This window comes from Thamnophis elegans, chromosome 3, assembly GCF_009769535.1.
Source record: "Thamnophis elegans isolate rThaEle1 chromosome 3, rThaEle1.pri, whole genome shotgun sequence".
NCBI lineage: Eukaryota > Metazoa > Chordata > Lepidosauria > Squamata > Colubridae > Thamnophis > Thamnophis elegans.
Window position 1 is genome coordinate 53,164,775 of NC_045543.1, and position 22,682 is coordinate 53,187,456.

Sequence of the window (22,682 nt, forward strand, 5' to 3'; positions counted from 1 at the left end):
TCTGAATTATCTGGTTGTTCTTTGCCTTTTTAGTCTTTAACTTAGACTCCATAAAGGAAGTTGTTGGACTAGTTGTTTGTGATAAGAGCTGGCATTCATTATGTTCCCCCTCCACCAGATCGGAGAAGTCTAGTAAATGCTGATTTGCCATATCTTTTTGCCGGTCCTGTTCTAATCTCTCCAGATTGTTGGGGCTGGGGGGGGGTTAATTTTACTTACAGATCTCTTGCCAACAAAGAGCTCCTCAATTCGTGGTTGTTTTGCTGTCTTCACTTGAGGGAGAGATCCTGGGCTGGTGCCATGGTGTTTCTTTCTTTTTCCCATGCCTTATTTAATTCTTCAGCAGCAACAAAAGTTTTTGTTTGTATTATGTTCTACGCTGTGATCTCCACCAAAAGATGTTAATTAAATAAAAAAGAATCGAGTAGGAGTACTAAAAATTGATAAAATAAAACCGGGAGGCACTACTGCAAACACGCTCCAGCTGCACCGGCTGCAGCTCCGCCCCCCTTCTTAAAAAGAATTAACTCAAACTTTTCTCTAAAGCTTTCCAGGAATTCCTATCCCTATTTGAGTTACCATTGCCCCATAAAGAATTATGATGATTGAAATCACCACATAAAACAAAATCCCTTTGAATTTATTAATGGATGATTCAATCATATATCAAGCAGGAAACATGAATTATAAACATTTATATTATTTCTTCAAAGGAATTCCCTCTGAAATTTCAGATTAATCAAGTATGAATTGTTTAAACTTTCCTTCAAGAGAATATGCCCTCCTCCCCCAATGTGCTCTGTCTTTATGAACAACAGCATAATTTGAGATTCTAAAATTCCAAGATTTCCAGTTACTATGCTCTTGAATACAAATTATATTAGGTAACGCCTTCAAACAGTAAATCAAATAATGTGTGTTCCTCTGAAGCTAAGCTCTCCAGACCAAACTCTTTGTAACAGATGATCGAGATGTTCGTGGATACTTTCTATAGACAGGTTTCTTAGTTGTCCGTCCCCTCACAAATTTTTGCTGCCTTCAAAATAATCAAGAGCTTATCAAACCCTTTCCTCTAAATTGTACTATTGTTAATTTCCACAGCAAATGCTGCAGTAGTTAGTTTTTATTCAAGAACAAATTGGGATTGGATTTCTTTCCCTTGCAACATGACTTTCTGGCAGTGCTAGATCACGTTGGTTCAGTAATAGTTGCCTAAGAAACACTTAAGTTGTTTGTATATTCTGACTATCTCTGGCCTTCTTAGCAACCATCACCCCCTGAGTAGCATTGTGATAATAATTGCAGCAAACTGAAGCAAGGATTCCACCACATTGATCAAATTCATGTAAACTATATCTCCCACATTGTGTTCAACTTCATCATACTCCATTTTTATTGGATCGATCTATCTATCTATCTATCTATCTATCTATCTATCTATCTATCTATCTATCTATCTATCTATCTATCTATCTTTCATGGAGGAACATAAACTCCAGTAAAACTCCTGATATATAGTATACACTAAGTCAGGAAGCTTGTGACTGTTGTGTTCTAAAAACAGATCCTCTCCCTGCCTTTATTGAATCTAACCATATCTTCCACCATTTTTCTTAAGCCATTCTGCCATTTTATGGGGTTTTAATATTCCACCATCACATCCTTTCGTATGCCTTTGATTACCAACCTGCTCTCTCCATCCAAGGGTACCTTTTTCTGCTTCTTCACCTGAGCTTCCTCCTCTCAGACCCCTTATTTTCCTTAGAACATGCTGCTGTGGTCTGCATAGCAGGATCATTATGGCACAATGGTCAGAATGCAGTATTGCAGGCTAATTCTCTGCTTGCTGCCAGGGGTATGAGTCTGATTGGCTCAAGGTTGACTCAGCCTTCCATCCTTCTGAGTTGGTATAATGAGGACCCAGATTGTCGGGGGGGGGGGGGGGGAATAGGCTGATTCTGCAAACTACTTACAGAGGACTGTAAAGCGATATATAAGTGTAAGTGCTATTGCTAATAGTGCAGTAAGCTGATCAGAGAATTTAAAGAGCCATTTGTTGGCTTTTCTCCTTTTGCAGCAAATTAAAAGCAAAATTCCTCATAAAGTGCTGTTTGTATCTTCTTTTGTTTTCAGGAGCAGTTGAAGTCGCATATGACAGCCCCCTTGCGTGTTGGTTTAGTGCTATGCTTTACTGTTTTGGTGGATCCATATTATCTTCGCTGATGCTAGCAGAACCTCCAATTGCATTTCTTGCCAACACCACAGGTGTTCTTCTTGCCTCATCCGTCTGGTAAGTAACTTTCATTATATGGTGTATTTTTTGGTAACTAATACATATTTTCAAAGTTATTGCATATATGGCTTCAAGCCATGCTATAAAGAGTTCATTTTAAAGTTGTCATCTGCTTAAAGAAATCTGTCAATGGATTTTATGATTGTTAATATAGTTAATTTGCATAAAAATGCTTACAGCTCTTATCAGTAATTGGAAAGGGGGAAAAAACCCTTTCCCCCTAGAAAAAGCTTTTTTTGTTGTTGGAAAGAACAAAAAGTCTTCTTCTGATAGAGAGATCTGTGTATAATTTAAACAATGTCTGGTTTTAAATACAAGGAACTGTCTAGACTTTTTAAATTTAAAGATTACTAATTATTTAATTATTAATTATGTACTAACTACTATTAATTAGTCATTATTTAACAATTAACTGTTAAGCATTTCTAGGAAAGAAATTAGGAATCTGTAATAGTAACTTAACATTTGATTGAGGTAAGTAAGCATTTGATAAATGTCAGACATAAAACCAACAATTAACTATATATAGTTAATCTCAAGATTGTGAAAATATATTTTGTGAATTTTGCACAGGACTATCATGAGGGAGAGAGGGAGACTGAAGCATTACATGAGGTTGTCCCTCTGGATTGGTCTCCTGTTGGGTGTTTATTTGAATCCAACACTATCTGCCTTCTAGAAAAAGCTAAAGACAGAGCTTTCCATGAGGGCTTTTGGAGATAAATATCCGTTACTGTATTGCATCTGATTTTAATTGTCTTAGTATTTTTATGTCTGTCTGTCTGTCTGTGTCTTTATATCAGAAATGTATGTACATGTGTGTGTGTTTGTGCGTGCACAAATGTATGCAATTTTTGTGAACTTCCAATAATCCTGTGATTGTATGGCAATGTAAATTAAGTTAATAAATGAATAAAATACATGAATAATCCTGATGGGATGGCATAATCAATACAATACCATAACAGAGTTGGAAGGGACCTTGGAAGTCTTCTAGTTCAACCCCCTGCCTAGGCAGGAAACCCTATACCGTTTCAGACAAATGGCTATCCAACATCTTCTTAAAGACTTCCAGTGTTGGGGCATTCACAACTTCTGGAGGCAAGCTGTCCCACTGATTAATTGTTCTAACTGTCAGGAAAATTCTCCTCAGTTCTAAGTTGCTTCTCTCCTTGATTAGTTTCCACCCATTGCTTCTTGTTCTACCCTCAGGTGCCTTGGAAAATACTTTGACGTCGCTCTTCTTTGTGGCAACCCCTGAGATATTGGAACACTACTTTCATGTCTCCCCTAATCAATCCTGGGTAGTCCTCAGTTTTTGACTGGTTGCTTATTGACCATTTGAAGTTAAGTGGACTTATCTTGGAGCTACTTATGACCCAGATTTGAAATTCTGACAGTTGCCCACGGCCCATGGTCACATGACCAAAGTTCAGGCGCTGGCAACGGGGTGCATTTATGGCCATTTGCAGCCTTCCGTAGCCACTTGACTGTGTTTTATGCCAGTTTTGCTGAAAGCCAAAAATTGTTCTGGTTTTTTTTGGTAAAACTGTACCTATAGTGAATTACGTTAACAACTGCAGTATTTGCTTAATGACCACCACAAAGAAGGTCATGAAATTGTCATGATTTTTGACAGTGATGGGCAGGCTTCACTACAGTCATAAATCAAGGATTACCTGCAGTCCAATGCCAGCAATACCCTCCCTGTTTCCTTCCTTCCTTTGCTCCATTTCTAGCAACTCAACGTTGTTTTGCCAATATAATTCACCTTAAAAAAAGTGCGCTGAAGGTATTTTAAATGCAGTACTTTCTTTCTTTAAAAATGCCTCATGTTTCTGATGGGAGATGGGTCATTTAAGATAAGGTTTCATATGATTGACGGGTACATCTGTCTATGAGCAAAATGTAGAGCAAAAATGCTAGGGACAAAAAAGCAGGGTTTTAGATTTTAGAATTTAAAGTGTGTTCATTGATGCTTTTCTTACAAGCTGCTTAGGTGGAGCAAGTTCCAATTGAAACTCAGTGGTGTTTAGCTTTCCATATTTGAAAATTGGGTCAGTCAGGCTGCCTACACCCATTCTTAAACTATAAATGGAAGCCAACAATCTGTTACCTTTATGGCAGTTGCCTTTCCCTGGTCAGCTTGAAATGTAACATTTAAGGCACAGAGAATAGAGTATACACACACACACGTGCGTGCGTATGTGTGTGTGTGTGTGGAGGCTAGTGACCCTGAGCAAAAATAATGCACACTCCAATGTGAACTTCTTAACAAACCAAGAGACACAGCAATAGCATTTAGACTACTTTGCAATTGACACTGATGTCCTATTACCAGTAAATAAAAGATATGCTGTTCTTTTTAGGGCCTCTCATTAAGTAATAAACCTAATTAGCAGCATTGAATAGTGTTGGGATGCTTGAATCTCAGCCTTTTGCAGTTGCTGCAACATAAAACTGCTGAATTAACTTCTTGCCGCCCGCATTTTGCTGAATACATTTTATTTAGTGCGGTTTGCTTTCACCCCAGAAGCTACTCAGCTCAAGCCCTAATAATATGGACTAGCACTTATTGGCAGGGAGAGAATATGCTTTGTCTTAAGCCATATGGTTTGTGGCTGACAGGCATAGGTTCTTCTGGAAAATATGTATCTTAACTCTGAAGTTTCCTTCTGTGAACAGTTTCTTCTAACACCATGGGGTTTTCAAATTATTTTCTTCTTTAGCTATCTGTGTACATATATACACATTCAGTATGTTCTTGTGGCCTACCTAGAGATGCTGGGGGATGTTTATAGGTGATGATGATAGTGATAAGAATGAGGTAAAATGGAAATTGCCAGATTTGCCTCCTTCCGATTTTCATAAACAGAAGAACAACTTGGAATCTGAATCTGTGGGTTGCTAGTTTTGTCACAAATGATTGATAAGCTGAGATTTATCCCAAGTTGCTGAAGCCAGAATGTAGATACTGCAAGTTATGCTTAGAATGACCTTTGTGTAGATAGGGCTACTGATTGGAGACTTAAATGGTTAGGATGCACAATGTTCTAACTTTAGAAAACAGAAAGAGACCAAGGGCAATGGACATCTTCATTCCCTGCCTCTCCACAAGAATGTCAGGGTAAGAAGTAGGACCAAAATCCTGCTTTCTATTCCTTTCCACATACATTACTCAGTTTCTATTAAATGTGACACTGACTTTCAACTCTACGGAGAGCTGAAAGGCAACCATCCCATCACATCCCTCTAGTGTGGAGGCCATAATGTTCACAACAGAACAAGTGAAGATTATGTGGGCTGAAACAAATATACCATGTTTCCCTGGAAATAACACAGGGTCTTATTTTCTTTTGACCCCGAAATAAGTGCTTGGCCTTATTTTTAGGGAGGTCTTACTATTTTTGAGGTGCAGGAGGGGGCGAGCGTGGTCACCTCATGGCTGTGTCTGTGTTGCAATATTTTCGGGGAGGGCTTAATTTTGAGGAAACAGGGTAGATAACTGGCTTATGACTTGTCCCTTTATTCTATCATGGAAAAACTCATTTCCTAATTTTTATCTCTAATGTCAGGGTCTTTTTCTTTTTTTTGATTGATGTGATCAGGTTTAGAAAGCAGCGATTGTCTAAAAATTGGATAAATATATAATGAGCAAGGGAATAAATGATACATTGTTACAAACATTCATTGTAGATAATGCCATTATTCAGGCAAATCATTATCAAGGAAAAAATATTCATGTTGAGTATGGGTTCATACAAAGCAGTTTTTCTAAATTCATATGCATTAATTTTCTTTGACTTGAATGTTAGCAATTTTCACATTTTGGTTGCCTGATTCATTTATATGGGATTTAACCTGCTGCCACAGAAAATAATAAAATGTTTTTTCTTTTACATAGCTTGAGGATTAATAGCATAGTATTTGCTAGCACAATAGCCTAGCACCACTAGATGGCATTCAAGAATCTCCCAATTTCTAGTTTTTATGTTAAATATTGATCCAGATTCCATGAGTTGTACTAATATTACAAAATCTCACAGTACATTAGATTTCATAAACTATTTTAAAAAATGAATTGTATAATTCATTTTGGTATCTTTAACATCAATGAAAAATTTTAAAAAATCCCCTTCACCTCATTATGTTGCTGATCCTTGACATAAATTATCTCTAGAAAATTATGGCCTATGAAGCAACTTTTGGTTTGGACCGATTTTGTGTGGATTGAGAAATCAGTCCAATTTGGATTCCATAAACATTGTTGAAGCCAATTGATGCCTTTTAATTATTTTTAATGTGTGCCATTGTGTATACAAACCAAATGACAATAAAGGTTAGCATATATTATTCCATCAAGTGACTGAGGTAATCACTTGAACACGAGGAAGAGGAGAAGAAAAAGAAAGTAGATAGAGATTTTCATAAATATTTGAAATATTAATTTCTATGTATTATGTTGAAAGTCTTAGTTCCCTTCCTATAGGTAATTATCTTAAGAAGACAGAGTTATGCAAAGCTTTAGGACTCCATGAGAGGCAGCTTTTTGCATTGTTAAAGGAACCATGTGTTTTTCTAGGCTGGTGCAGCTGGTTCAAATGCTTCTCCCAAGTTCTCTCTGCATGCATAGAGCAATTCCTTTAAAGCAGGGGTGGGGAACGATGCGTAGTTTATGATTTGTGGACTTCAACTTCCAGAATTGTGGGAATTGAAGTCCACAAGTCATTAAAAGGGCCATCATTCCCCACCCCTGTTTTAAAGCACAAGAAAGATCACTAAAAGGCACAAGTGAAAAATATTAATTCCATCCTAAGCCTCCACATTTGAAGGTTCTTCAATGACGTGACTCAAAAGTGACATCTAATGGTAAATTCTTAGAACTTTCACCTCACAATCAGCAAATATAGTTCTTTTATCTACAGTTCTTGTATATTAATTTCCTTAAGATCACAGTGTAAAACTGAATATGTCAGGCCATCTGTAAAGCTAGTTTCCAATAAAAAACTATAACAGGAGTATAGATTGCAACTCTACATTAATACTGATTTTTAAAAGTTATTGTGATAGGCAGGTGAAAACGGGAGGGGAGACTCCGTATTAGACCTTGAACAGAGCTGGTTAAGTGAGAGAGAGAGTTGCAAGTCATTGTATAGTTTATACTTGTTAATAATCAGAACAGAATTGGAATCATTAATACTGCCAGTTTCAGAAGTACAGATTGTCATAAAACTGTGTAGGAAACTCTTTGAAAATGAGTATTTATTTGAAGGATTTATGTTGATCTGTGTCTGAACTAAAGATGTGATTGGTAGACATTTGAAATATAGTATTTGTAAGATTTTTTTCAACAGCTTATAGTTACAAAGCAGCCCTACCTTCAAAGTTGCAATCTAAAAATCACAAGAAAAAAGAAAAAGGAACTGAGAATAGAGAAGAAAAAATAACTTCTGGCCATAATGTATAATAGTTGAAGAAAAAGAGCCAAAAGTCAGTAGCTTGTTGGGTAGCTTTTTTCTTGCTCAACTGATACCATCTTCCTTCTCTTTCTTTTTTCTCTACTTCTTTTTGTTTATGCATCTTGCCTCAGTTGTATCTTTACAATTAATGCTTTAAATCAAAAGTGGGGAACTATGACTGCTATATGACTTGTGGACTTCAACTCCCAGGATTCCTGAGTTGGCTCAGGAATTGTGGAAGTTTAAGTCCACAAGTCATAAAAGGGCCCTGCTTTAAATGAAAAAAAAATCTAAAGTTTATGTAATTAGATGATGCTATTCCTGGATAAAAGGGAATTATTGTTGGCCCAAATACCAGGATCATTTGGAAGTTCAAACTTAGAGGAGAATGGATTCCAAAATGGGGCAAAACAAAAAGGTATAGATTTGGCAGAGAACAGTATGGTAGAGGCAGAGAAGATCTGAGTGAAGTTATTGATTACAAATATTAGTGGAGAAGATGGGAGAGATATAAAACGGGAGGAAATGGCATGAAGTCATCTAAAAGAAACATATCAGAGCTCAATACTAGAAAGGCAGGAGTTGATATTGCAACATTTTGCTATAATTTTGAATGTACTGAACCTTTCTGCATTGAGAGAAAAACTGAAGCATTTGTGGTGTTTCTTTATTTCTTGAAGCTTCTCCCAACTGAAGCAACCATGAATTTTTCCTTAGAACTAGTATGCTTTTCACTCGTAGACTTATCAGATTTACTTAAGTTTTTTGCTTTGTTTTGTTTGGTAAACTGTTTTACAATCTAGTACAAAATAGTTTCACTCCTTTTTCAGTAAGGAATAAAAGGAATTTTGTGAATTCCAGCACCTGAAAAATGGATATTTTGTTTTCTATATTGGATTCCAATTGCTGTTCCTTTCCCTCTCAACTAAATTGTTATTCAGCATTGTATGTCTTTTCTCCATTTGTCTTATTTGTACTTGAATTTTGTGTCCCAAACTCCATGTGTGACTTGGAGATGTATTTGGCATAATTCTTTCTATACAGGGGTTAGGCTGAAGTGTTATGTTTAAGAACATGCATGTAAGGTCATGTGGTCTTGCAGTTATGTAAGTAGGATGTGTATGTTTACATATATTCATTCTCAAATTATTCAGCATAATTAAAGAATGTTTTTAAAAGGCATCTATATTGTATGTGAAGACTAGGTATAATTTCCCCAGACATAAAATTTGAAAAGTCACTCTGTAGTAAGAAATAAAGCCAACATTTTTAAAAAGCCTATAAGGAGCAGTAATATTTAAATTAATGTTTAACTTGCTGAGTATCCTAAGACAATTAAATTTATTGAAAGTCCGACTATACATATTTAAGCAGCCTGCAGCCTCATACCATCTATTATTTCTTATCATTTATGTTTAAGAAGGTTTCTTAGTTGAGAATTTGTTTCATGCTTGCAGAGTTGGCATGTTTTTGCTCTAAACATCTTTGGGAGACTGAATCTTTTCCTCCTGATTGTTTAGGTATCTTATATTTTACTGCCCACATGAGCTAGCCTACCGCTGTTTATGTTTTCCACCTATACGACTGATGATTGCAGGAATGAAGGAAGTGACAAGAACGTGGAAGATAACAGGTGGAATTGTTCACGCGCATAAACGCTTTGCAGATGCCTGGCTAATCATGATAGGAGTTGGTTGGGCCAGAGGTAATACATGAAACCTCTCTGTTCTGAAATTAATTTTTGAGCTGTTCTTTACTTGCTTTTATGGAGAGTGTCTGGGACCATTTGGAGAAGAAAGGCTGACTTCATACAAAACTGTTCAGGGTTATTTATTTTTGGCTTCTCAGCCCTCTAAAACTTGCTAATTAGAAATAAATTCCTTTTATAGGAAGCATCAACATGTCTAGAGATGCAGTGTTAGTTTTATGGTGCCTTTTGATAAAATCTGCTGCAATGGTTAACATTGCTGACCTGTAGAAACAAGTTTTTCTCTATCTCAAACCCAGCTTTACAGTTTGCTCCCCCCCCCCCCCCGAATGGTCATATTCCTTTCAGTTAATGTTGGATAGTTTCTCTATGTCTTTTAATTTGATTAAATCCCATTTTCTTAATTTTTTATTATCTTTTTCATATACATTTTAATTTACATTTATATCTCAATATAAATAAGTTGAAGAACTTAAAAGCCAAGATCCTTTTCACATATCTGTTGTTATGCCTTTGCATTTAAACCGAATGTTCAGCAGAAAGTTCTGCCTAGTAATTGTGTGTGAAATTAACTTGTATGTGAACATACTACCTGGGTTTAGCTATTTTTAAAAAGTAAACGTTTAGTGCTTTAAAACAATTGCAACAAAAAGTGAGCATAACATATAAATGAAGATATAATTAAAATTTTTTATGTATGTATGTATGTATGTATGTATGTATGTATAGATAGATATAGATAGATAGATAGTGTTTGTGTGTGTGTGTGTGTGTGTGTGTGTGTGTGTGTGTGTGTATGTATGTATGTATGTATGTTTTTATGGCCTCTGATGTCAGATATACAACCATGTTTCCAAAAACAATTTTTTTACACAATTTGGGCACACTAGATTCAAAGTTCTTCATTTTATATCTAGCCATTTCTGACATACTGAGAGGAACTGAGGAAAGCTCTCCAAATACCGTATCTGCTAAAGCTTCCTGTCCGAAGCAATTTCTACTCATTATTGTCTAACCAAGTGGGGACATGTAGCATTAGGATACAGGCCAGCCTGGTAGCTGCATTTGATAAGCTATCACAGGGAGGATTTTATACTTCATTGGTGCAAAATTGGGCTGGATGGATTGTTTTTATACTGTGAAGTCACTTTTTTCCCCATTGAAAATGAAAGCTGGAAAAGAAAGTGTTCATGATGGTATCCATTGGAATGGGCTCCATGACATAAAATAGCCTGTTGACCTGCCTTGCCTATTGGATTATAACAGGTTTGAGAAAAGTTCAGTCCTCCTGCAGCTTCCTTTCAAATTCCTAATTTGTGCACATTGGTCTCATGTTATAAGCAATTAGTTCTCCTTATTTGCACCATGTAAGATATAGTTCTGTCTTCTTTTAAAGCTTGCTCATTTCTTACCCTATAGGGCCATTACAGATTCTAGACTTCAGAGTGAAGCTGCTGCTTCCAGTTTTTTTTTTCTAACAAAGATTAAACTTTTCCATCTCAAAATAGGATACTTTCTAAAGAGTCTCAATTTGAGGATCCAATTTCAATAACTGTAAAATATGTCATTTCATTTCTTCCTATAACTTAAAGGGCCCTATCTTGTGCCTCTGACAGTAATGTGATGGATTTGCAGTTGTCCTAACTAGAAGTGGGATTGAGTGACTAAGATCTTTTGAACCAATTTAAGCATGTAATAATTTGTATTGAATTACAGGAGCTGGTGGCGGTCTAATATCCAACTTTGAACAGTTGGTGAGAGGTATATGGAAGCCTGAAACTAATGAACTGCTGAAGATGTCATAGTAAGTCAGTGAAAAGCACATAACAATGGGGGCAGTTCTGGGAACATTTTTTCCCCATTGGAAGATCTGTATAAGTAGCTCTTCAGTAATGTAACTTTAAGCAATACTAGAAAATGATTTATTTCTATTTTTTCCCCCTTAGAGAGGATATTTCTCCACACTAATTTGGTATCTGAAAAATCTTTTAAGCACGTGACACTGAAATTTGGCATATTGCAGAACACTGTGATGTCCTTATAATTTTGCAAAAATTGAGTCGTGGTGGGGCCAGATAACTCCAGGAATCTCAGGGACATCAACAGGGAGGGATTTGGAGTGTGGATAATTGAATTCTATAAATTCATTTAGTGACAATGAGGTTATCATTATAACATGACTATAGAAATGTGATCCTTTGTTTATTTACTAAATTGAAATCTTGCTGTCATATAAACAAACTGCAACTGGAAACCTAGCAGAATTTGGCATTTACTTGAAAATGGGCAAATTTGACACCCTCAAATAATTATCCCCAAAACCTTTGTACTGCTCCTCAAACAGATGAATAATAATGATAGCCAAATACTTTGGACCAGCATTAAGTGGATGTCTTATAATGCATTCTTTAGCTTGTATCTTGTGGAGAACGTTAGTGCTGGCAAACACTTTTTCCCTAGAATAGAACAACAGAAGAATAGCTGTAACAGCTGAGATCGGGCTAAGATAATTTTAGCTCACCCTTTTGGTTCTCATCCTGCCAACCAGATCCCTCTGAAAGAAGCCAGAAATATATCCCTCTCCCATCCTTGTTCCTTTGCAATCTGGAAGCATGCTGTTCCTCCTGTGGAGGCAACATGGAGTCTTCAAGACCATCAGCCCCTGAAGGACTTCTACCCCAGGAGTATCAAACCTTGGCTGGGAAATTCTGGGAGTTGAAGTCCACAAGTTTTAAAGTTGTCAAGGTTGGACACTCCCGCTTTATCTCCTTTTAAAAAGTGATCCAAATTAATGGTTCTTTCCACATCTTGTGGACATGTACTTCCCAGAATTAATTATGTGGTGTGTAAAGTGTCTCTATTCCTCTGTTTTAAATCTTCCAATTAACTTTTTGGGTCCCAGAACTGATGTTTTTAAGAGAGGAAAATAATTTCTCCCTCTCCATTTTTCCCATACTGCATGACTGTAAACCTCAAATACATCCCTCATTGGTCAACTTTTTCTAAATTGAAAACTAACAAACATTCTACCCTTTTATTGAAGAGAAGTGTTATGATTCCCCTAATCATTTTTGATACAATTCCTTTTCATCTTTTCCAGCTTTGTTATATCAGTTTTTTATTGTGGTGATAGAACTGTACCCAGACATGCAGGTTATGCTGTAGATGTTTTTTTCTAGTGTAGAAATGTAGAAAGTTTTGACTCCATCCATGTGAGGTTGAGGTTTGAGGTTTATTCGATTTATGTGCCGCCCTTCTCCCAAGGACTCAGGGTGGCGTACAACATTGAAAGAAACACATACTACAAAAGTTAAAAAGAAATGAAATAGGATATCCCCAAACCCAATTAAAATTAACAATGACACATTTTTTTTAAATAATTAAAATTAAAATTAACAATAATCAATACTTTGATTTGTTTTGTTCAGGCCAGGCTGGCTTGCTGGAAAAGCCAACTTTTTAGGGCGCGTCGGAAGGACCGGAGGTCGGGGATTATATGAAGCTCCGGGGGCAGCTCATTCCAGAGGGAAGGCGCTCCCACAGAGAAGGCTCTCCCCCTGGGGGTCACCAGTCGACACTGTCTGGCCGACGGCACCCTGAGGAGACCAATTCTGTGGGATCGTACTGGACGATGGGAGGCTACCAGTGGCAGTAGGTGGTCTCGCAGATACCCTGGGCCTAAGCCATGGAGTGCTTTAAAGGCATAATTAGTACCTTGAATCGCACCCGGAAGACAACCGGCAACCAGTGCAGACCGCCTAAAAGGGGTGTAACATGGGAGTACCTGGGTGCCCCCATGACAACTCACGCAGCCGCATTGTGGACCAGTTGAAGCTTCCAGGTGCTCTTCAAGGGCAGCCCCATATAGAGAGCTTTACAGTAGTCCAGGCGAGAAAGGACGAGGACATGGGTGACTGTGCACAGAGCATCCCGATCCAGAAAGGGGCGCAACTGACATACCAGGCGAACCTGGTAAAAAGCTCCCCTGGTCACGGCCGTCAGGTGTTCTTCTAAACTAAGCCGCGTATCCAGGAGGAGGCCCAGATTGCAGGCCCTCTCTAAGGGGGCTAAAATTTATCCCCCTATCATCAAAGATGGAACAAGATGCACAAATCGGGATGACGGAAACCACAGCCATTCCGTCTTGGAGGGATTTAGCTTGAGCCTGTTCCCCCCCATCCAGATCCGCACAGCCTCCAGGCATCGGGACATCACGTCGAAGGCATCGTTTGGGTGGTTTGGGGTAAAGATGAAAAGTTGGGTATCATCAGCATATTGATGATACCGTACCCCAAAACCACAGATGATCTCACCCAGTGGTTTCATATATATGTTGAACAGGAGGGGTGAGAGAACCAACCCCTGGGGCACCCCACAAGTGACGCGCCTCGGGGTTGATCCCTGCCCTCCAGTGAACACAAACTGCGACCGATCTGACAGGTAGGAGGAGAACCACGTTAAAACGGTGCCCCCTGCTCCCAACCCCTCGAGTCGTCGCAGTAGGATACCATGGTCGATGGTATCGAAAGCCACTGAGAGGTCTAATAGGACCAGGACAGAGGAACAGCCCCTATCCCGGGCCCACCAGAGATCATCGATCAACACAACCAATGCCGTCTCCGTGCTGTATCCTGGCCTGAAACCCGACTGAAACGGATCCAGGTAGACAGCTTCATCCAGGGACTGGGGAAGCTGACGTGCTACCGCATTCTCAACAACCTTCGCTACAAAGCGAAGGTTGGAGACCGGATGATAGTTGGCTAAAGAAGCTGGGTCCAGGGAAGGCTTTTTAAGGAGGGGCCTCACCACTGCCTCCTTCAAGGCGGTGGGAAAGAACCCCTCTCTCAAAGAAGCGTTGGTAATCGCCTGGAGCCAGCCTCGAGTCACCTCCCGGGAAGCCGAGACTAACCAAGAGGGACACGGGTCCAGCACACAAGTGGCAGCACTGAGTCTCCCCATAATCCTGTCCATGCCCTTGGGGGTCACAGAATCAAACTCATCTCAGATGGTCTCCACAAGATTCATCCCCGTCAACTCGCCCGAATCTACCCAGTCAGAGTCCAGGCCCGTCCGGATCTGAGCGATTTTATCCTGCAGATACTGAACAAATTCTTCAGCCCTACCCTGCAAGGGGTCTTTCCCAGCTCCTTGGTTAAGTAAGGAGCAGGTCACCCTAAAGAGGGCGGCTGGACAGTTATCTGCGGATGCAATAAGAGCGGAAAAATGTTGCCGTTTTGCCGCTTCTATCGCCACTAAGTAGGATTTAATATGAATCCTTACTAGTGTTCGATCAGATTCGGACTGGCTGGCCCTCCAACCACTCTCTAGGCGTCTTTTCCAGCGTTTCATCTCCCGGAGCTCCTCGGTAAACCAGGGAGCTACCCGGGATCGACACCGGGTCAGAGGCCGCAAAGGCACAACACGATCCAAAGCCCCAGTGGTCGCCCTATCCCAGGCTTCCACTAGGGCTTCGGTCGAGTTGTGAGCAAGGTATTCAGGAAAAGTCCCAAGCTCCATCAGGAACCTTTCAGGGTCCATCAGGCGCCTGGGGTGGAACCATCTAGTCGGTTCCGCCTCCCTGCAGTGAGGGGTAGCAGTATGGAAGTCAAGCCTGATGAGGAAATGATCCGACCATGACAAGGATTGGATAGAAATATCCCCTAAATCTAGATCATTCATCCACTGCCCAGAGACAAAAATCAGGTCGAGCGTGCGTCCCCCATTATGGGTCTTGAATTAACTGAGTTAGGTCCATAGCCATCATGGAAGCCATGAACTCCCGAGCTGACTCAGATGTCTCACCAATGGAAGGCAGATTGAAATCCCCCAGGATCATAAACCTGGGGAAATCAACCGCCAATCCAGCTAACACATCCAGCAGCTCTGGCAGGGCCGATGAAACGTAGCAGGGAGACAGGTACGTAACAAAAAGGCCCACCTGACCTCCAAGGCCCCATTTCACAAAAAGGGACTCACACCCGCCTATCTGAGGCACAGTGACCTCCTGAGGTCTGAGACTCTCCCTAATAACCACCACCATCACCCCACCCCTGCCCTGGGCTCTTGGCTGGTGAAATGCCCGGAAGCCTGGTGGGCATAATTCACTAAGGGGAACACAACCCCTCATGGCCCAACCAGGTCTCCGTAATGCACGCCAGGTTCGCTCCACTCTCTTGTATGAGGTCATAAATGAGGGGAGCCTTATGTACCATGGACCCGGCGTTAAGCAACACCAGCCGGAGACCAGGGTCCTGTAATCCCGAGCACCCAGGGGTGTGAGAAGGATGATGAGGGTCGGAACGCGCGATCGCTCTTAAACAGCGGACCCGCATCCCCCGAACATAATTTGGCCCTCAGCCCTCACCATATCTGCCTCTCCCACAAACAGTAGAGATGGTGGACCCCCCAATGGAATGGCTTAATGTCTCCCCCAGAATCCCAGCCCTTCCCAGCACTCCCGACCCGCACCCCTTAGTTAGCTTCATTTTATGATTATGTAAATTAAAGTGCATTTGCCATTTAGCTAACCATTTCCCCAGTTTAATGAAACCCTTCTGGAACTCTTTTTTACAGATACTCTTGCTTTTTACAACTCTGAATGGTTTAGTATCATCCACAAATTTAAATAGTTCACCCTAAATCAAAAACTGTTATGAATGAGTTAAAAACGCAAATCTTTTGAGACATTATCCTCCATTTAGAAATGTGTCCATTTTATTGTAGTCTTTGCTCTTCTAAAGTCAGTTTTTTTAAAAAGGCAGGAACTGTTGACAAGGAATTTTGTGAAAAGCCTTTTGAAAATCCAGGTACACTATACCGTCCATCCTGTTGAAAACTCTTCATAGGTTGATGAAGTAGGATTTATCCTTGCCAATTCTTTAACAAGGCTTATTCCTCCATATGCATAGGTGGTTCATTTTGTAAAAAAAAAAAAAAAATTGTACCCATTTGCAGAAAATAGATGTTAAACTAATTGACCTATAATCTGCAGGATGCCCTTTAACCTGTTACTTTACATATAATTGCTCAAATTTTATGTTTGAGTTTTTAACTATCTCTCATCATTATGCAGTGTAGTCTCTCAAATTGTCCTATAATATTTTCTCCTGTTACTGCAGTTCAGATTATTTGGTTGTTTTCTCCTTGAAAAAAGTCAGTCCAGACTCAGGTATCTATCTGCCCTCTGAGCTTGCTTATTTTTTATTACATTTGTCCACGTGGATGGCATACTCATTTCTTTTAGAATATGCAGGTCATTGAATTTGCTAGTTTCTGCCATGCTTTTTTAAAAGTTAAGATTTAGCCACTTCTGTACATGCATCCATAAATACAGAGACAAAGAATTCAGCTTCTTGGTAATTACCATGTCTTCTCTGAGGATACATTTCCTTCCTTTATCATTTAATGTCTGACTGCCTTCCTAGTTTGTTTGTTTGTTTTGCTTCAAATATTTCTAAAGATGATCTTATTCCCCCTTCCCTTTTTTTGTTATATATCTTTAAAATGCTTCCTCTTCTTTCTCCTTATCGCATTGCACATTTTCTGCCAGAATATCTGCTCCAAGACAATGGAATGGTAGATGAAGTTATGTAAAGGTTTGAACTTGTCTGTCCAACTGCCAGTCCACAGCATAATTTTCCAGAAGATGAACAGAATGGGTTAAAATATGCTATGGTGAAAAAAAAATATTAGAAGAAAAAAGATTCACTTGAAAATGAGCTGGATCCAGCTGCAGATGTGGAGAAATACATTCCCGCCCCCCACAATTCCTACTTGGGAGTTGGGTAGCTGCTTCCTCCTGGTTATGTAACCCAGATCTGAAATTCTACAGTCCCTCCCAAAGCAAACATATATAGAAATATGCAATGTTTTAGTCCAAGAGACAGCAGAAACAAACACACACAGACACACACGACATCTTGTAACATGGAATAAATTATAGATACTAACTATGGCCACTGCTGGTGAAGAAATGAGGGGGAAAAAAACCAGAAGCCAATCCTTGCATGTGTTGCCTATCAATTTCTCCTTTGTTTCTTTTCCTTTTCTAAATTTTCATAGTTTCGTGTTAGAAACTTACTAGATTTCTGGTTTTCTGCAGAATATGTCAGTCAAATCCAGCCAAATTCTAGGATTTTTACTAGAAATTTGGCTTTCTTAACTTTTTCTTTTGGTTTCATTTTTGAGAGGTTTCCCCCCTTTTGTAGTCAAAGGTTTGAGGCTGCTGGCAGTTTCCCATTTGCTAAATATACAGTAGCATTACGGTTATTTGTGCAACAATTATATATTGCAGCTATTTAGGATTAAAACTTGAGATGCTTCCCCACTTAGAGAGACATGTCTTCTGTTCAATGCTATTTTCTATTCAATTCTATTTTCCCCAAAGCCTGGGTTCTGGAATGCAGTGCTATTAAGTACACTGATAATTCTCAGGAAATACCAGGGAAGAAGTCATAGGCTGGATGTAGTCTTGATTCATACAAGATGGTTTAGGGATTTCAGTAGTAACTAACCTAGGAATAGATGGTTAGCTTTTTAACCAAGTTCTAGTCATCCTAAGGGGATGGAATTTGCAGTTCTTTTTCTGCTGGAGGGGCAGTGTTTCTTTTAGCAACAGTTGCTGTTCTTTCTCAATTTGCAGAACCAGTGACAAGTGCCTTTCATTTTTGGTTATATATTGATACAGAGCCAATTTTATCCGGGAGATAAAGTGCTGGATTAGTGAGACTGTGAGTTCTAATTCTGCCTTAGGCACAGCCTGGTGACTCTCAGTCCTGGAATAAAGTACTAGCAAGTCACTTTTGAAAATGCTGTCAGGAAAAGTGCAGCGGCTTGTCATCAGGAATCAGAGTTGACTTGATGGATCATAAGCGATTAGTATCAGATCCTGATTAGGAAATTGGATCAAACCACAGTTACTAATTCAGTTATAATTGATGATGTGTTCCTTTTATTTCTTGTCCATTCTAGTGAATTCTCAAAAGTGGCTAAGAAAATTAAAATATAAAATGTTAAAAGCTTAAAATATTAATATAATTCACTTTATATTGCATTAGTATCAATTTAATGTTTTAATATGGAGAAAGATATGTATCTTGAGAAACATTTTGTTTTGAACACCAAAAGAGTGAGGGCCAAACACAATTCCCACAAAAGCTCTACAAGAGAAGTACTACACAGCCTCTGCTGTGTACCAGGTCTCTCAGAAGAGGTGCATCTTCAGAAAAGCCTCCCTTGAAGAGCTAAGCGTCTGACTAAGTTCACAGTGGGAGAGATTGGCCTTGAGCTATTTACCACTTGGAAGGTTAATACTGTAGCAACTTCTTAAATTGTGCTTGGTAAACAAATGTGAAAAATCCAGATCTTTCAGTATAGACATTAAGTGTCCCATCCCCCCCCCCCCACATTTCCCCCCTTTAATCCCTGGTAGAAGCATCAAAGCTATCATCTGAGTGCAAGGTGGAAGCAAGACCATAAGCCTAGTCTTAAGGCTTATGAAATCAGATCATTACCTTTGAACAAGTCTTTTCTGCGGATTGCTTTTGGAGTTTAGTGTTAAGCTGCTCCTATATGTCAGTGATTTTGTTTCAAGGGGGTGTTGGCGGGGAGTCTGCAAGGAAAAGATTATTGGAACAATACAGTCTTCCTTTGGACCCACTTTATTGATGGACACCATGGAGATCATTTTTGCATAAGGAATAACAACTTTTAATCCATCATATTGGTGAAATATGTATGTACTGTAAATTTCACATTGAGGTAAGAATTGCAATGGTTGGTGAAGATGATCTGTCCTTCAATTCTGAACATCTGTCAAGGCCCATGCTTTTTAGTAGTCTGGCTTTATCTTTACCATCCACCAGCATCTTACTTTGTAGTGATGGAGATGGAGAAGGTCCAACTTCAAAAAAATATTAAGAACAATTGAGAATAAGACTTTACCGAATAAGCTAAGATGAATTTGGCAGCAGAGTTCAGCAGGGAAATTTAAGAAGGGGAATCTTTAATCTCAAATCTCTTTTCCTTCTAAGTTGACGGCTGATGCTTAGCTAACTTCAGAAGAGAGCAAGGGGAAAAAACTATCCTATTTGCTGGTGCCTTAATAAACAAATGAAAATGAATGCCCATGGTTTACAGGCATGACCTAGAATGCTTGTGTCATGTTAGTGTATTGCCTTGAAATAAAAATTGGCATATATTTGCAACAAGTCATCTTTATTTAACAACCCATAATCCCTTGCGGGGTGGAGTCTGGGCAACTGAATGGAGCTAACAAATTGTTTTACTGGCCGGATGCCCTTCCTGTCGCCAATGTGGAGTTTTATTCAGCAGATATAGTCTCATTGTGCTCAGAGAGAGAAATATCTGCCTCTACCTAGGATCGAACTCACAGCCTCCTGATTGTGAGGCAAGAGCTCCACCTCTGGGCCATCACACCACTCCATATATTTGCAACAAGCACAAGAGCATAATTTTGTTTGAGGAAAATATATGAAGATTCGATAAATGAATTGCCATATTTTAGCTTATAACTTATCAATTATTCCTCCCTGCTAATCCATTTGAAGAATAAATTGCACTGTCAAGAGCAGCTACAACTGTATAAGCATGACTTTGAAGCTGATTCAAAAACTGGGCACCCCAGAGATGTTTTCATACTTTCAATCTATGAAAAAAGCTAGAAAGGGGGAAAAAAGAATACTGCCGGAGTATGACTAGCTTTGGAAATTATGCAGATGGGAGCCATCTGGTTACTGGTACCATGGTCTGAATTATCTGGATGATGGATTGCTGGCACAAAATGGATTGCATCTCACCAAAACCCTTTACTATAGACCTCCAATAAAGATTTGAAGGAAATGGGAATGCTACTATGATGGGACCTATTAAACCACTCAGTGAAATATAATTCAGAACATAAAAGTTAATGTTCTTTGTACATTAATGCTCAAAGTGTGGAAGATACACAAGATGAACATAATTCTTACTATAGGAAATGTGATTCCATAGGTAAAAGAGTCCTGGTGGGATGAGTACCAGGATTGCAGTTGAAGGACACAATCAAAGGAACAGAAGCTATAGAAAGAAAGGAAGGAGGAGGAGTTAAAAGTATCTATTCCTGCTCAGATTTTTTTAAAAAAAACTTGAGATAGTCTCGAATTATGACCACAGCTGGGACCTGAATTTATGTCGCTAAGAAAAGTGGCTGTTAATTGAGTCTCACCCAATTTTATGATTTTTTTTGCTATGGTTGTTAAGTGAATCATGCAGTCATTAAGCAAATTCAGCTTTCCCCATTGACTTTGCTTGTCAGAAACTGATTGGGAAGATTGCAAATGGTGACCACATGATCCTGGGACACTGCAACTAGTAAATATATGCCAGTTGCCAAGTGCCCAAATTTTGATCATGTGTCCGCAGGGAATGCTGCAATGGTTGTAAGTATGAGGATCGGTTGTAAGTTTGTTTTTTTCAGTGCTGTTGTAACTTCCAAAGGTTGTTAAACAAATGGTTCTATGTTGAGGATTAAGAGAGACTGGCCGAGTCACCCAGGTGGCTAATAAATAAATAATTAAGAAAAGTCTGAACGATTCCTTGTTTGACTCATGTTCTGGTGTCACTAGACAATTGTGAAGAGTTGGAGAAGAAGATTGACAGAATACTGGTGAGGAAATATTTATTGGGATCTTGGAATCCTAGGGGACAATCACTTAAATATGAGCCAGCAGTGTGGTGCAGCTGCCAAAAAAGCCAACACAATCCTAAGCTGCATTAACAAAGGGAATACATAAAGATCATGTGAAGTGTTAATACCACTTCATAATCTTTGGTTTAACCACACTTGGCATACTGCATCCAGTTTTGATCGCCACAATATAAAAGGAATGTTGAGACTCTAGAAAGAGTGCAGAGAAGAGCAACAATTTAGGAGACTGGAGGCTAAAAAAGAATGATTGCTGGAATTGGGTACGTCTAATTTAATGAAAAGGACTAGAGGTGACATGATAGTAGTGTTCCAATATCTAAGGGGTTGCATAAAGAAGAGGGAATCAACCAGGGGTGAAATTCAGCAGGTTCTGACAGGTTTCTGGAGAACTGGTAGCGGAAATTTTGAGTAGCTCAGAGAACCGGCAAATACCACCTCTGGCTTGCCACAGAGTGGGGTGGGAATGGAGATTTTGAAATATCCTTCCCCCAGGAGTGGGGAGGGAAAGGGGATTTTGCAATATCCTTCCCCTGGAGTGGGGTAAGAATTGAGATTTTGCAGTATCCTTCCCCTGCCACGCCCTCCAAGCTACGCCCACAGAAGCGGTAGAAAAAAAAATTGAATTTCCCCACTGGAGTCAACCTATTCTCCAAAGCACCTGAAGGCAGGATAAGAAGCAATGGATGGCAACTAATCAAGGAGAGAAGCAAACTAGAACTAAGAAATTTCCTGACTGTTAGAACAATTAATCAGTGGAACAACTTGCCTCGAGAAGTTGTGAATGCTCCAACACTGGATCTTTTAAAGAAGTCATTGGACAACCTGAAATGGTATAGGGCTTCCTGCCTAAGCAGGGGGGGTGGACTTGAAAACCTCCAAGGTCCCTTCCAACTCTTGTCATTCTGTACTCTGTGAATTTACTTTGAATCAGTATAAATATTCAGGGCCAGATAAATTGCAACCTGAAGTACTAAAGAAACTTGCTACTGGCAAATCCCTTGATGCATTATAAGAAACTGGAGAATGGGTGAAATGCCAGCTGATAAGAGAAGAGGAAATATTTTTTGTTAATATCTTCAAAAGAAGAAAACACATCCAGTGATCTTCACACTACTTGGCCAGACTCACCATATTTTATTTTTATATAGAGTAACCATTTTAAATGAGAGAATGCCGTAGACATTTGCCATGACCATTAACCAGATCACCACAGCTGGCTTAGGAATTGTACTTGAAGCCTTAGCAATGTTTCCTCATCAAACTACAATATTAAGTGGGAGGCCACAAGGTTCACCATTGGGTTTTATATTCCTTGTTACTATTAATGAATGAACTATTAATGTTACTATTAGCTAAAGTGGTGGAAGGAAAGCTAACAAGTTCTGGAGGTGATATAAAATTGGATAGGATGATTCATGCTTCCGAAATAAAATTAATAATGAGCTGAGTTAGAGAAATGGGAAGAAAACAAGAACATGAAATTTAAGAAGTGCATTCACAGCTGCTTTGCTGTGC

The 22,682-nt window shown here is 39.3% G+C and overlaps 1 protein-coding gene across 2 annotated transcripts in view; it reads left to right on the forward strand.

The window, feature by feature from the left end:
• TMEM38B (transmembrane protein 38B) overlaps window positions 1-22,682 on the forward strand; it is a 42,628-nt gene that overhangs the window by 12,852 nt on the left and 7,094 nt on the right. For both annotated transcript variants that reach the window (XM_032213123.1, XM_032213124.1), the window contains exons 2-4: window positions 2,134-2,290; window positions 9,273-9,457; window positions 11,177-11,264. In XM_032213123.1, the coding sequence (XP_032069014.1) occupies window positions 2,134-2,290; window positions 9,273-9,457; window positions 11,177-11,264 (430 nt within the window). The remainder of the gene's footprint in view (window positions 1-2,133; window positions 2,291-9,272; window positions 9,458-11,176; window positions 11,265-22,682) is intronic.